Source organism: Gekko japonicus, unplaced genomic scaffold (genome assembly GCF_001447785.1).
Source record: "Gekko japonicus isolate JY-2015 unplaced genomic scaffold, Gekko_japonicus_V1.1 scaffold372, whole genome shotgun sequence".
Lineage (NCBI taxonomy): Eukaryota > Metazoa > Chordata > Lepidosauria > Squamata > Gekkonidae > Gekko > Gekko japonicus.
In genome coordinates, this window is record NW_015175367.1 from 961540 (window position 1) to 976935 (window position 15396).

A 15396-nucleotide genomic window follows, 5' to 3' on the forward strand; every position below is an offset into this window, starting at 1 on the left:
TCTTCGTCATCTGATTGCGTCTTCGAACCCAGAAGGTGGGAAGTCCCCCTCTAAGAAGCTCCGCCCCTTTGGGCGTTTCGGCGTTGTCAAGAGCCGGGGTGACCGGCTGTGTGTTGGGGGGGGGGGGTGCTGTCACGCAGCGTTCTGTGTTACTCCTGCGTAAACCCATTAAAAATAATGCGAAACCAAAACGGCTGCGCTTCCATGGGGGGAACACTAGCTGCTGCTGTCAGAGGCCGGTGGCTTTTACCAGGGCCGCCCCGCGCAAGACGAGGCCTGCCTCGTGGGGTGAGGGAACCCCTCGCCTTGCTAAGGAATAAGTCTGGGGCGGGACACACAGCCCGTCTGCGCACTTGGGAAGCGAGCATTTTGCGCCCAGCTAGATTGGGACTGAAAGCAAACCAGTTCGCGCCGGTGATGCTTGGTTGTCGCGTCCCTTCCGCTGGTGGGTTGGATGGCACCCGCTCCTTTTTGGTCAGACGGCGCATTAAGGTCTGCAGCAGCCCGTTCCGCAGGAACTGAAATTATTCGCGATTTGGCATTTCTAGCGGGGCGAACGGGGTACCGAAAAGCTAAAAGAGTATTTGATTGGCTCTGGCAGAGGCCAGTGATGACTTTGGGATGGCCGGGCTGAGACCGACAAAGTGTCAAAAAGTCGGGGCTTCATTGAGACAGGGCCAACCAGGTTGCCTCAGCGCAGTAGGCCAGGACGTCGGGCTTTCCTTGTCATTCCCGCTGAGCCCTCGGGAGAAGAGAAAGAGACAAAGCTGCAGGACACTCTCTCGGGCCAGCCTGGATGCGGGCGAGGCAAAAATCAGTCTTCTGTGGGACTTGGCCGCCTTCTCACAATGTCTTAACTGGGGTGCTAACTGTGCAAAGCAGCTGCATGGCAGATACACGACTATACAGTTCTGTGCCTAGTACTCCAGAGCGTTAGAAACTTCAGTAGCTAACAGTTGGTTCTGAACAAAGTCTGAGTCCAGTGGCACCTTTAAGACCAACAAAGTTTTATTCAAGGTATAAACTTTTGTGTGCATGCACACTTCTCCAGATACAGTGACGCACAATTTTCTCAGCCATTACATATGGCGGGGGGGGGGGGGGGGTGGTTCCACGGACTCCAGAGAGTGAAGCACAATTTCCTCAGCCATTACATATAGCTGGGGGGGAGGTTAGTTGCCAGGAAGGGCCAATTTGAGTCAAGACAAGAGACCGAAACAAAAATGGAAATTACCAATACTGTACATACACATAGGCAGTGTTCCCTCTAAGCTGAGTTAGTGTGAGCTAGCTCACAATTTTCTACCCTCCGGCTCACACATTTTTGTCTCTGCTCAGGAAGGAGGGCTCCAGAGCAAACTAATGTATGCAGCAGCCAAACTGCTGGCTCACCACTTTAATGCCAGTAGCTCACAAGGTACAATTCTTGCTCACAAGACTCCACAGCTTAGAGGGAACATTGCACATAGGTAGAGAGGGTGAGCAGTAAATTATCATACAACATAATGAAGATATTCTGAAAGTGCTGAAGGGTCACTTGTAGGAACCTGATTGCTGAGGTGGTCGCGGAAGGTCTTGCTCTGGGTGCCCTTGCCTCCAGAGAGTAGGGGACTGGCCACGAAGTGCGGGGCCTTTCCGGGAGGTGGGCTTGGGTCTGATTATGGAAGTCCCTTCTGAGAAGCATTTGGCTAGGTGCCTACTCTGATTATTTTTAGGTGCTGGGTAAATTTGTTTGCAAGAGCTGTTGATGTGAAATAACAGGGACTTTGGTTTCATCATTTTATAGCTGCTGTTTCTTGTTTTAATTTGCTTTGTTTTGATTTTTTAAAGTTGTGTATCAGCTGTCTTGGTGATTAATTGGTGGAAAGGCAGGCTTGAACCCTTTAAAAAAAGTATTAAAAGTCAAGGCAAAATTGCTGTTTAAGGACCATGCTGTAGGTGGCAGTGTGCACATACATTTGTTTTACTTGGAATCCTGTGGTTGCTTCTGGGGCTTCTTTCTCTAGGAGACGATTCTGCAATGGTGCATCCACACAGCTGTTTCCCCCACACTTTCCACACCTCAGCCACTGCAGCGCCCCCCCCCCCTCCATACACAATCTAGAGGAATTTTCTCAGGCTTTCTTTACAAAATTAGGAATTTTAGGTTGTAAAGTTACAATGATCTACTGCCATGATCCACTAGTTTCCATCATTCATTTTTTTAAGTAGCCCCTTTTGTTGTGGAGTTATACCTTTCCCCTTATAATTTCACACTGAAAAGAGCTAGAGATGTCTTTTTTTAAAAAAAGAAAAGAAATCTGGGAATGAGTGCCCTGTTGTAACAGACTGTTTTAAATAAAGTTATCATGCTAAAGCAATATGTCAGTTATCAATATTTTTAAAGCCATAAAAGGGGAGGTGGAGGTGGCAGTTACAGGACAGAGGTAAGGAAAATTGCACCAAATGTGGCCATGACTTGCAAACTGTGGACAGGTCCTTCATGGCCGTATGGCATCCAAAGTTGCCTTGACTGCAGTCTTTCCAAACAGGTCATAGTAAGCCATGTTTGGGAATGGTGCAGCAAAGCAGAAGAAAACATAAGCAGGATGAACAGAGGATGACATCTTTTATTGAATTAGAAAATATGTATCCTCATTCTCCAGACGTGTTTGAGGCAGCTCACAACTACAACAGTAAAACAAAACCAATCAAAACAACAAGGTCAATAAAAGCAAATAACACCAATAAAAACAAGCCAATGAAAACTCATTAAAACATGTCATTAAAAACTGCAGTCTAAAATGGCATTGATAAACAGTCCTCAGGTGAGCAGCAGAGTAAAGTAACTGAAAAAGATGGAACCCCATAGTTAAACACCTGGGTAAAGAGAAATTAATTGTCCTGACCACCTTGGTCTGCCTAGTCATCTTGTTAGCGCATGAGACACCTGCATGATCATATTTAATAGTTATATACATGGCATTTATATATATTATCTCAGTTCTGGCCAGTATGATTCTATGTAGCAGATAGAAGCAGACTGAGGAGGAAGAACCTTCCTGGGTCATAATTCACTTTCTTAACTGCATTGTCATGATAGCTCATTTTTCTGAAGCACATTATTACCAAGTCACATTAGAAAAGCACGAAGCCTTAGTCAAAGAAAGTAATTCTTTTCTAACCTAAGAAACTAATTTCTTAACAGAAGCAGGAGCACTAAAATATGTCAGTGCTGCAGTTTTTTTGGTACCTAACACAAATCAGAGAGCTGTAGGGCCCCAGAACAAAACAGAGCCCCTCACCATAGAATCTAGTACTGGCTGAAAGTAATAATTGTGGAAGAGCTTAAGGTCTGTGTGATGTGCTTCAAGGATCACACATTGTTACCACAGCACCGAACACCCAGTATTGTGGTATTCCAATGGTCCTTGGCTTAGTACTGCTTTACCACCGTGGCAGACTTGTGAATGAGTTTTGCAGTCTATGGGCGTATGATTTCTTATCTTTCTGGCCAGGATTTCCCAATGGTCACATTCTTCTTATGTCTCTTTTGTGCTCACCGTTCTGGGTATTCTCAACAATCGTATCTTTCTTGCTGTTTTGGAACTGTGAAGCAGATAAAATTGGAGCCAGCACTTGACTGCTTTGTGCATACACAATGCCAGAGCCTTTTTTGCTGGCCTGAGCACCTGCGGCTCTCTGGGAAATACTGTGGTCTAAACTGCACAGGTTGATGGGGCAGGGGGGAAGACTGTGGGATAGATTGTTTTGCCAAGGAACAGGACAGGATGGTCTTTCTGTGATTCTACTGAATCTCCCCCCCCCCCTGCCAATTCTAGGAATATAGTAGCAAGGGAGTTGTTGTTGTTCAGTCGCACAGTCGAGTCCGACTCTTCGCGACCCCATGGACCAGCTCCCGCCAGGCCTTCCGGTCTTCCGCCGTCCTCTGAAGTGTGCTCAATTTCATGTTCGTTGCATCTATGACACTGTCTAACCATCTCATCCTTTGCCGTCCCCGTCTTCTTTGACCTTCAATCTTTCCCAGCATCAGGGTCTTCTCCAGTGAGTGCTCCCTTCTCATTTGGTGGCCAAAGTATTTGAGCTTCAGTTTCATTATCTGGCCTTCCAGGGAACAGTCAGGGTTGATTTCTTTGAGGATTGACTGATTTGATCTCCTTGCAGTCCAAGGAACTCTCAAGAGTCTTCTCCAGCACCATAGTTCAAAAGAATCTATTCTTCGGCGCTCGGCCTTCCTTATAGTCCAACTCTCGCAGCCATACATGACTACTGGGAATACCATTGCTTTGACCATGCGGACTTTTGTTGGCAGGGTGATGTCTCTACTTTTTATCATGCTGTTTAGGTTCACCATCGCTTTCCTCCCAAGGAGCAGGCGTCTTTTAATTTCATGGCTGCTGTCACAGTCTGCGGTGATCTGGGATCCCAGGAACGTGAAGTCTGTCACTACTTCCACGACTTCCCCTTCTATTTGCCAAGGAGTGATGGGGCCGGATGCCATGATCTTAGTTTTTTTGATGTTGAGCTTCAAGCCCACTTTTGCGCTCTCCTCTTTTATTCTGAGCAAGAGGCTCTTTAGGTCCTCTTCACTTTCTGCCATCAGAGTGGTATCATCTGCATATCTGAGGTAGTAACTAACCCTATTTCATGCGGTAATGACTAACAAATTGCTATATTAAATATGCATATCATGCATCTGAAATAAACTTGCTTAGTTTTTAATTAGACAGTTACAAAAATCTAAGTTATTGTTGGGTATTACAAGTTGAAAACACTCAGTATGTCTGGGGTTAAATGTTTGTTTATGTTACTCACAGGAAGTCACATGTTTCTCATGTAACCAATGTTCTTTAGCTGTAGGAATGCCCGGGAATTTTCTCCCTGATCTAGGGATTTGATTGGGACTAAAGTGTCAAGGTATATTACCATTTTTTGACTTCTCTTCCCGTCTTTGTTTGGTGTTCTCAAGAAGAAGAAGAGCAGCCATAATCTCTCTCTTCTAGTTTTGTTGTCTTTGTAGTGTAAGGATGTAGCCGACTATGCTCTTTTGTTATTTTCATCCCAGATACCCTTCCCATGCTAGAATGTAGTAAAAACTTTATATTTTAATCACACATGGACTCTCTCAGTCTGAATTATTTTACTCAGGCTCTGCTGGACTATCTTATCTCTGCTAAATACCATTTTTTCAATATCTCACTATCACCCAACAGTTATTGAACCTGTGGGCTCTTGGAATTGTGGTGGGGGGGGAGGCAGCAGGTGCTATTACAAAATGGCCGCCTTGGGAGGCATGACCAATCACAAAATGGAGGTTGGTTTCAAGCCTTCTGCTTGCTGCTTAAAATGTGTGAGCTTACTTCAAGAAGCATGAGCAGAAATCTCTGACCAGTAAAAAGTTCTTTGGGTGAATTTTGTTCATGCTTAGAGGGCTGACTTAGGGTTGCCAATTCCAGGTTGGGAAATTCCTTGGGATCTGGGATTGGAACCTGGGATAGGGAAGGACCTCAGCTGGGTATAATGCCATACAGGCCACCCTGGCAGCCATTTTCTCTTGGAGAACTGTTCTCTTTAGTCTGGAGATCAGTTGCAATTCTGGGAGATCTCTAGGCCCCACCTGGAGCTAGAGAACCCTAGGCTGTTTGATTGCTTTATTTTGAATGGGATATTTTGAATTTGAATTGGAAAGGATGTTTTCTGTCATGTAGGGTCCCCCAGTTTGGAGGGGCCCCCCACTTCAAGGCTATCAGGAACCGGAGGAAATTACCCCCCCCCAAAAAAAACAGGCTAGAAACCGAAAATAAACATGATGCGCGTGTATCACCTGTAAGTGACGTCGGTCATAAGGGGTGACTCTCTGGTTTTGGGGCAAAACTCTATGGTAAGAAGCTAATTTTACCATAGAGGTTTTGCCCACAAACCAGAGTGTCACCCTTGACGTCCCGACATTACTTCTGGGTGACGTAGGCGCATCGCCCCTGACATCCTCAACATGCCTACATTGGGTTTATTTCTGGCTTCTTCCCTCCCTGCTCCCAGTAAGTGCACCCCCATCCCCTGCCTGCTCATCCAACGGACCAGACAACCATACTCTCATGTATGTGGGGCCTGGGGATCTCCCGTTTTTACAACTGATCTCCAGCTGACAGAGATCAGCTCCCCTGGAGAAAATGGCTGCTTTAAAGGGTGGTCTCCATGGCATTTTACCATGCTGAGGCCCTTCCCCTCCCCAAACCCCACCTCTCCTGGATCCACCCCCAAAGTCTCCAGGTATTTTCCAACCCTACTCTCATGTGAGATTGACTACAAACTCTGGTGGGGAGGAGTCCTCCTTGAGCAGTAGTCTTTAACCCAGCAAGCACACTCACTACAGTCAATTTTGCAAATACTTTGAGGGGAGGGGCTAAGGTTATGCACATGGTTCGAAAACTCAATAGTGGGACAACGTCAGTCAGCAGTGGAAATGGTTCCTCCATGGCTCTGACCCTTGGCTGGTTCCTCACTACTTCTGATTTGCAACTTGTGTTTCCTATATGCAGCTCTTAATGCTGGCTTCTATTTCATGTGACATGGCCCTGATGCCACATGACTTCCTGTCACATGTTTACAGCTCAGGGAGTCCTCGGCCTAGGAGCATTCAACACCAGTGCCCTAGAGAAAACTTTCTGCATCAATTTGTCCACTGAGTGACCTTGTCCCTCATCCATCAGTCACCCTCTTTACAACTTCCAGAGGACCTTGGATCATGGTCCAGGATACGTACCCCCTGTCACACAACCTGTTGGCCATCACTGCTGGCTAACCCTTCATGTACTGACAGTGCCTTGAAACACACTAAGTACACCCCTGCAGTTGTACATTATAAGGAATACTGGTGCTGCTGGGCAAGATGCCAGGCATAAAAATAAGCCGGTAGGGGCTAGTACAGAATATCAGTATAAAAAGTGGACAAAGTGGCATCTCCCAGTAAGAAACATCAGTTACTTTCACCCTGGAAAGCTGCTGCTTTTTTTTTGCTGAGGAACCTTGAAGAAGCTTCTAAAGATCCCCAAAGTGGGAACAGTATGTGGTTGGGCTCACTTCTATGAGTAATCAGTTCTGTAATTACAGGTGTGTGGAGTTCTTATTTTATTTTATTTACAAAATTTGTAGCCTGCATCAGAGCCACCAAGATGGCTAACGAATTTTAAAAGCATTAAAACACATCATAAAAGCAAAAGTAAAAGACATATATAAAAGCACAAAACCAACAATCAAAACAATTAAAACGGGGCAGGAAGGAGAGGTCACTGAGGAAAACACCACATGAAACAGAAAAATCTTTGGGCATGCTAGCAATGGGGGGGGCAGCGACACAGAGGAATAGGCAGGTGACAGGAACAAGTATTTCCCTTGACAGAAGCCCCCCAACCAAATTTATTGGATACAATGGTGGGGTCGCTTAGGGTGCCCAAGACCAAGTTTCTGCTCAGTGAATCATCCTAATGGAAATAGTTCCTCTCAATAGGATGCCAGGCAAAAGCTGTACTTACTTGGGCCTTTTGTCAAATTGACCTCAGTGGAGGGTGGTAAGCAGTGGGGTACCGCAGGGATCAGTACTTGGTCCACTGCTTTTTAACTTGTTCATTAATGATTTGGAGATGGGAGTAAGCAGTGAAGTGGCTAAATTTGCGGATGATACAAAGTTGTTCAGGGTGGTGAAAACCAGTGAGGATTGTGAGGCACTCCAAAGGGATCTGTCAAGAATGGGCGAGTGGGCGTCAACATGGCAAATGGGGTTCAATGTGACCAAGTGCAAGGTGATGCACATTGGAGCCAAAAATCCTAAATATAAATACACATTGATGGGGTCTGAACTGGCAGAGACTGAGCAAGAGAGAGATCTTGGAGTTGTAGTAGATAACTCACTGAAAATGTCGAGACAGTGTGTGACTGCAATAAAGAAGGCCAATGCTATGCTGGGGATTATTAGGAAGGGTATTGAAAACAGATCAGCCAATATAATAATGCCCCTATATAAATCAATGGTGAGACCTCATTTGGAATACTGTGTGCAGTTCTGGTCACCACACCTTAAAAAGGATATTATAGCTTTGGAAAAAGTGCAGAAAAGGGCAACTCGAATGATAAAAGGGTTGGAACACTTTCCCTATGAGGAAAGGTTAAAGCGCTTAGGGCTCTTTAGCTTGGAGAAAAGACGACTGAGGGGTGACATGATCGAGGTTTATAAGATTATGCATGGGAAAGAGCAGGTAGAGAAAGAGGTACTTTTCTCCCTTTCTCACAATACAAGAACTTGTGGGCACTCCATGAAACTGCAGAGCGGTCGGGTTAGAACGGATAAAAGGAAGTACTTCTTCACCCAAAGAGTGATTAACACATGGAATTCACTGCCACAGGAAGTGGTGGCGGCTACAAGCATGGACGGCTTCAAAAGGGAATTAGATAAGCATATGGAGCAGAGGTCCATCAGTGGATATTAGCCACAAGGTATAGATAGGGGCTCTGGGGCAAGTGATGCTCTGTCTTCTTGGTGCTTGGGGGGGTCAACAGTGGGAGGGCTTCTAATGTCCTGGCCCCACTGCTGGACCTCCTGATGGCACTGGTATTTCTGGCCACTGTGTGACACAGAGTGTTGGACTGGATGGGCCTTTGGCCTGATCCAACATCTTATGTTCTTATGTTCTTATGACCTTGCCTTTTTCTTTTGCATTGTGTCTTGTCTTTGGGCAGTTTTGCACTGCAGCTTATTTTAGTCATTAAAAAAAAATCTTCTCCACTATTGCTGACATTTTCTTGTTGGCTTTCCTGTTATATTACTGCAACTCTTTTTATTGCTGTTATTTATTGATAGATGGTTATTGCCTTTCTGGTTTATAACATTTATTGAGAGCAATATGCTAAAAAGCACTATGTAAAAGTTTAAAAAAATGAAATAAATGCATGTTGTGCAAAACACCTTTTGTGTTGTGAACTTGCTCTTTGTGGTTTGGATCGAAAAGTTGGAAGGTACAGCTCCGATTCAGCAGAAGTCCGAATCCTGCGCGCACTTATTTTCGAGGAAATAAGCGCCATCGGGCAACCCAGCGGGTCTTACGTCGGAGCGAATGAGCTCCTAGAAACAAACAAAAAAAAGCCAGCTGGTTGCACGACAACAGGCGCTACCCTCCCGGGAGGGGGTGCTGCGGGGCCTCTGGAGGCCGGGTCTCCGGGCGGCCACGTGCGGCGCCAGCAGGGCGCTCCGTGCATAAGAGGGCGCCGCGGGGGCTGCCCTGGCACGGTCGGTCCCTGCCTCTTGGAGACTCTGGTCGCCTCTTCTGCGGCTTTCGGTGCAGAGCCGGGCGTTCGCCTGTCTGCATCCACATCATCACCACCGCCTTCATCCTCCTCCTCCAGTTAGGGGACTAGCCATGCTGCACTGGGGATACGATGAGGACAACGGTGAGGGGGGAGAGCTCCCGCCGGCTCTCTGGGGAAATAGGAGCAGGAGGACGGGAGGGGGGGATGCAGCTGGGGTGAGTTCGTCCCCTAGCCCCACTGCCGTGGCCCGCTTGCTTCCCGCCGGGATCTTCGCGCAAGTTGGGAAGCGAGCGGCGAAGTTGTTCGGGCTAGGACGGACGTAACATTCCCAGTTGGTGGGGGTCGTCTGAACACTCGCGCCCTGGCTGCCTTCGGAAGCCCTTGGGCGCGGAATGTGTCTTCAGCCGCCCCTGCCCCGCTCAGATTGTTATGTCTGTCTACACTTTTAAACTTCTCGGCAACTTTCCCGGACCGATCGCTCTTCCCTTTTGCCCCGATGATACGTGTCAATTTCACAGAAGTTGCTGTGCGGCCGCATTTTGCCCCGCAGCTTCGCTGATTTTCCCGCATCCTGCTTTTTGAAGATTGAGTAGACGGGGGAATCCCGCGAAACTGCGGGGCAAAATGCGCAGCAGTTTGTGTGAAATTGACACATACCATGGGGCAAAAGGGAAGAGCGAGTGTGGAGCAGCGCTTGTGGGAAATCGTCCTGGTGATTGCTGCTTAAACTGCTGGGTGACTGGTATTATTTAGAGGGCGGACTGGGAAACCATTCAAACCCAGCCAAACCAAGATGAAGTTTTAGTTCACTTCTTCAGATTCCAGTTAACTAATTTGTAAATGTTCGGGGGGAGAGGGAGGAATCGATTCCTATGAATCACAAGATCTGTTAATTTTCCAAGTAGACTTCGAAGGGAACTTTCGTTGCTTGACTTTAGTGTCTTTTAATAGTTAAGTTCAAGTCCAGTAGCACCTTCAGAGACCAACAAGATGTTCAGGGTGTAGGCTTTCCAGAGTCAAACTTCTCAAAGTGTATACCCTGAACATCTTGGCTGGTCTCTGAGGTGCTATTGGACTCAACTGATCTTCTACAAACCCACACTGCTACACTGTGAAACTCATGTTAATAGTTATAGGTTCCTGCTTCTTGGAGATCAAAAGGAGCTTACTTACTGATCTCCACACTTACCAAGCTAGGAACAGCAGTTGCTCTTTGGAAGTATATATTTGCATGGTAAATAAGATACAGCACCCTTAGAGTTTTGTATAATTTGATTTCCCCCCTCCTTGTAGTACTGCATTAATAGTTTTATTAAAGAAACATTAAATTCTGCAGTATGCTTCTGCTCTCTCTTCCTTTCTCTTACAGTTGCTCTAGCTATCCAAAGATGTCTCCAGAGAAGTTCAAGCATTTGTTTGCAAAATGTCCAGCCCAAATCTTATGAGTACCCTAGTATTCAGTGGGACTTACTTCCAAGAAAGTGTGCATAGGCTTGCAGCCGTAGAGGTTTTCACAAATGACAACTCAAAAGTAGATTTTGGTTTTCCTCTTATGCTATTGCACACTTGTTAACATAAAAATATTTGGCTAAAGTTACAGGTTATTAAAATGAGAGGCTGAAGGTAGTTGCTGCACATTCTTCTTATTTTTTTAAAAAATCCAGATGTATGGACATCTGGGGTTGCTAGGTAGTAGCTGTGATTCCCATTGATTTCAGTTCTGTTTCTGCCCATATGTATTCTGAGCCTTCTAGGACTTTCTGGCTTGAGTGCCCCAAACCCCTTCAATGTCTATCTGTGAAAATGTTGGTGTGCCTGCAAACCAAAGTGGAGAAGGGAGAATTGTACTAGATGTGCCTGCAAACCAAGGTGGAGAAGGGAGAAACAAGCTATCTGTTTGGGTAGGGGGAATGACAACTGGCCCTCTATGCTGAACAAAATGGTTGGATGTACTGTGGTTTAGGATGGGGGGGAGGGGCTGACCACCCCAGCTCTAGTATTCCCCAGGCATGGAAAGAAGGTGAAGTGAGAAACACTACCAGTTGTTCAGCTGTATGAATGAGAGTCAGTGGCCACTATGTGCCCGATACAGGTGTATTAAGACGTGTGCAGACAGTCTAGATCATGACCAGTTGGGAAAGATCAGCTGCTCGGAGACAGCTGTTGCTCTCAACAAGGATTATTGGTTCTGCTTAATGGGTGCTGATCATGTAGTGGGGACACAGGAAGTCTTTGTGAGCATTCAGCAACCCTCATAGTCCTTAAAATCAGGTGAGGGGTTATCTGTTTAGATCTCTAGAATGAAGACTTGTTCAACCCAGTTCAACATGAGTGTTTGTAGTAACAGTACAAATCTGGAGTGCAGTAATGCCTGGAAGACTAACACAATTTTCCAGGGAATAATCTTTTGTGAGTCTAAATTGATTTTGTCAGATACCTATCCTGAAAAATTTTGTTTTAAGGTGCTACTGCACTCAAATTTTGGTATGATTCAGTCAGTTCATCTTTATGGGTAAGATTTTTATTTATATATCTGTCCTCCCACGCCTTGGTGTAATCTGCCCTCCCCCCTTAAGTTCCCCCTCTGTGCTGTAGCCTGTAGAAGCTGGCGCTTTACCATGCTAGGGGCTGATGAGCTTAGGATACTATCGGCTGGTGAGCTTCCTCCAGGCTTTCGATTAGGGTGCCACCTCCTAACATTGAGGCCCTGGCCCCAACATCAGCACCAACTCAATAGCCAATAGCCTGGCAAGAACTCAGACTATGGTGGCAGTTGACCATCTAGATGCTGAGAGAACGCCGCCATCACTTATTACTCTTTATGTTCGCTAGCACCTATGTCTGTATATGTTTGTGGTTTTAACTTATATCATTTGTTTTAACGTATCTCGCTGTTTTAATATATTTATATATATCTTCTGTAAGCCACCCTGAGCCTGCCTTGGCAGGGAGGGCGGGATACAAATTAAACAAATAAATAAATAAAATATGCTGAGAAATACTTTCCAGGATGCACCAATAATCTACTCCAAATTGCTACCTTTTACCTTCTATGTACACAGCAAAAACAGCTTTGCAAATGGGACATTCGCAGTAGGTTAAAGTTGCCCTGATCTAATCTTGATACAACAGCAGGACAGATGACGTCTGCTAAGCAAGCTGTGCATCAAAGATAAAGACACGTAACTCTGTGGCTGTGTATGGAGGATACGTCCTCTGCCAACTCAATAGATACACAGCTAACATCAAGACCTACAGACTGTTTTGTTACTCCGCTGACATGCAGCATTCCCACGTGCCAATAGGAATGTTACGCTGGTAGAGGCTTTCCATTTGCCTCATTGCCAGCCTGGTTCTCCATCTACCCAGTGTGGGATCCCTGCTTTCAGGATGTTTGATGGGTGCCTCAGACCTCTATGGAGCTTTGGTACTATTTTAGTGACGGTACTATTTTAGTGATGTGATATTAGAGTTTTGAGCTGATAAATCTGTTCCATATAATTAGAATGGCTTTGATCAGTTCAGGAGAAGGTGGCTTCCTATTCCAGAATAACAGTAAGCCCATATAGATGTTTGTCTCATCACCCATTCTGCTATCCATTTGTTTTGCACAGAAGAGGATATCTTTGTTTGCTGTAAAGCCGTGCCAACAATCTCAGCTGGTACTTTTTGTTATTTGGCTTTTTGTATTACGAGTTACTGTGCAAGGCCCGAAAAATTCTAAATCCTGGTTTCCAAAGCACCTAAAAATGTACTGTTAGCACTGGTGGATGTAGCCACAGATTGAGGTGGTTTAACAGGTATCCCCCTCCTCAAAGAGCCCCAAGAATTATAGTTCTGTGAGGTAAGGTAGAGGTTTAACACAGACAGCTGTGAGAAGAAAGCCCCAGGATCAGGTTCAGTTCCCAACCACAGTTAAAAGGAACAGGTAGTAGGAGATGCAAAAAACCCGTTCCCAAAACACTTGAGAGCCATTTCCAGTCGAAGTACATCTTGGTAGACTCAGTTTAAGGTACCGAGGAACCAAGACTTGCCACTAGCTATCTTTTTCTATCATGACAGTGCTACTACCAGTTACTAACATGGGGGAAGGCCCAGTTCTGAGCCTTACTGAAATCAAACCTAACTACCTGGGTCCAGTTGCTTACCTGGGCTGCCACAGAATTAGGATATTAAAGTATGATTTGATGATAATGATACTGAATTAGAATGAATCATTTTAGATGTGGGGATGACACATTAATCAGCTGGTGGATGAATGTTCTCTGAATCTATTGCATGTGTGTCAATTTGCAGGTGCCTGCTGCATTCCTAATGACCAGAATGCCTGGAAGTAGGCAGAAAATGATCAACCTAGTGTTCTAACCCTCATCTTTGGGTATTTAATGTATTAGAATTAAGACTTACTTGAGTAAAGATCTGTCCAATAGCTCAGCAAAGACAACCGGATGGTGTGCTTTGCATCTCTTTCAATCCGGCTGTTTCTTTTTTAATAATCTGAATACTATTTTTTTTAAGAAATAAGAAACTTTTTTTTAAGAAATAAGAAAATCAAGGTAGGTTCTTGTGGTTATTTTCTTATATGACAATTCCTTTGTTTCTGTGACTGTTTGGAATATATTGTAATGAACAATTATTTTACTGAATATATTTTAGGACCTTCTCATTGGAAGGAAGTCTTCCCCATTGCTAATGGAGACCGTCAATCTCCCATTGATATCCGAACTCAAGACACGAAATATGACCCCACTCTGCGTCCTCTCAGACCTAACTATGATCCTACGTCTGCTAAAGTCATTCTTAACAATGGACACTCCACTAGTGTGGAATTTGATGACACTGAAAACAAATCAGGTTCGTTTTATGGCAGATTTAATTTCACATGCGCTCCAGTCTTTTCTTTTGGAAACCATTTTTATGGACCCAAGTGGCTACCTACAATCTTGCTGTGCTGTCCTATACATAGTTCCACCCACAGGTCCACCCTTCTATTGCATCCCATGATGAACAACAGTTCTTTCTCTTGGTTTTAGTATATTACTATTAGAGATGACTTTTAGGGAGGGCTGTGGCTCATTGGTAGAAGACATGCTTTGCATGCCGTTGGTCCCAGATTCAGAATCTGTTGGTCTCTGTTTAAGTGATCTCAGAAGGCTCTGCCTCAGAACTGCTGCCAGTCAAAATAGATAATGCTGGACAAGATGGTCCAGTGATCTGAGTTGGTATGAAGCAGAGTTATATTTTCACGGCCATGCCCATAACATTTTAAACTTCAGTTATCTAAGAATACTGGAGTTCAGAAATGCTGTCTTTGTTTCACCTGAATCTGATTCAGGGGTTTTCCACTGCAGGCGGCTGAACTGCTGCCCAAAAACCCATGCCACAATGGGATGAAATTCATTTTTCAAGCACAGAAGCTCTCTGAAGGATAGTTAGAACCTTTGTTCTTTGTATTAGGTCTGATTTCCTGTGAACAGTTCAAATTTCTTCGTTCCTTTATGTCTGTCCTCATTGATGGATGAATGTCCCAGATCTAAGCTCATTTTCCCCAAATCAGATGATGAAAGTAAACAACGAAACAGAAAGTCAAGTGATTCCTTTACACTTGTTAACAGCGCGCCCCTGTCTTGTTTTATTCAGTTTTGTAAATTCAGAGATTGGTATGAACAGGTTTCTAGAAATGTTTCTGTATTTCAAAATGTTTCCTTTTTCATAGCAGACAAGCAAGCCTGCTTGTGCAGGAAGTTCCAATGGAATTTTTAGGGGAGAAAAATGTAATCATAAGCAAAACCAGATCCATCATCCACACTGTCCCACAGAGGTAAAACCAGGGCTGTGTTGGGATGTTGAAACACCTGGAGAAAGTCGAGTTGAGGGGCCCTTCCAGTGCTGCTAGCAGCACAGGGACCACTTGGATCTGCTGATTCGTGGTCACTAGTGGTCCTCCAGAGCCATTTACCCTGAACTTACAGTTCTCTCCTAAGCCAAGTTACACCTTTATAAGTCCATTGGTGTCAGTAGGCTTAAAGGGGTATAACTTGGTTTAGGATGGCACTGCTAAAAGATCAGGCTGATACCCAGCTGAAGTCTGACCGT

At 45.0% G+C, this 15396-nt stretch overlaps 1 protein-coding gene across 1 annotated transcript in view; it reads left to right on the forward strand.

The window, feature by feature from the left end:
• The first annotated feature begins 9202 nt into the window (after positions 1-9202).
• Positions 9203-15396, forward strand: part of CA13 (carbonic anhydrase XIII) — an 18013-nt gene continuing 11819 nt past the window's right edge. The window contains exons 1-2 of the mRNA XM_015425475.1: positions 9203-9441; positions 13957-14154. Coding sequence (XP_015280961.1) covers positions 9411-9441; positions 13957-14154 — 229 coding nt within the window. The 5' untranslated portion in view covers positions 9203-9410. The remainder of the gene's footprint in view (positions 9442-13956; positions 14155-15396) is intronic.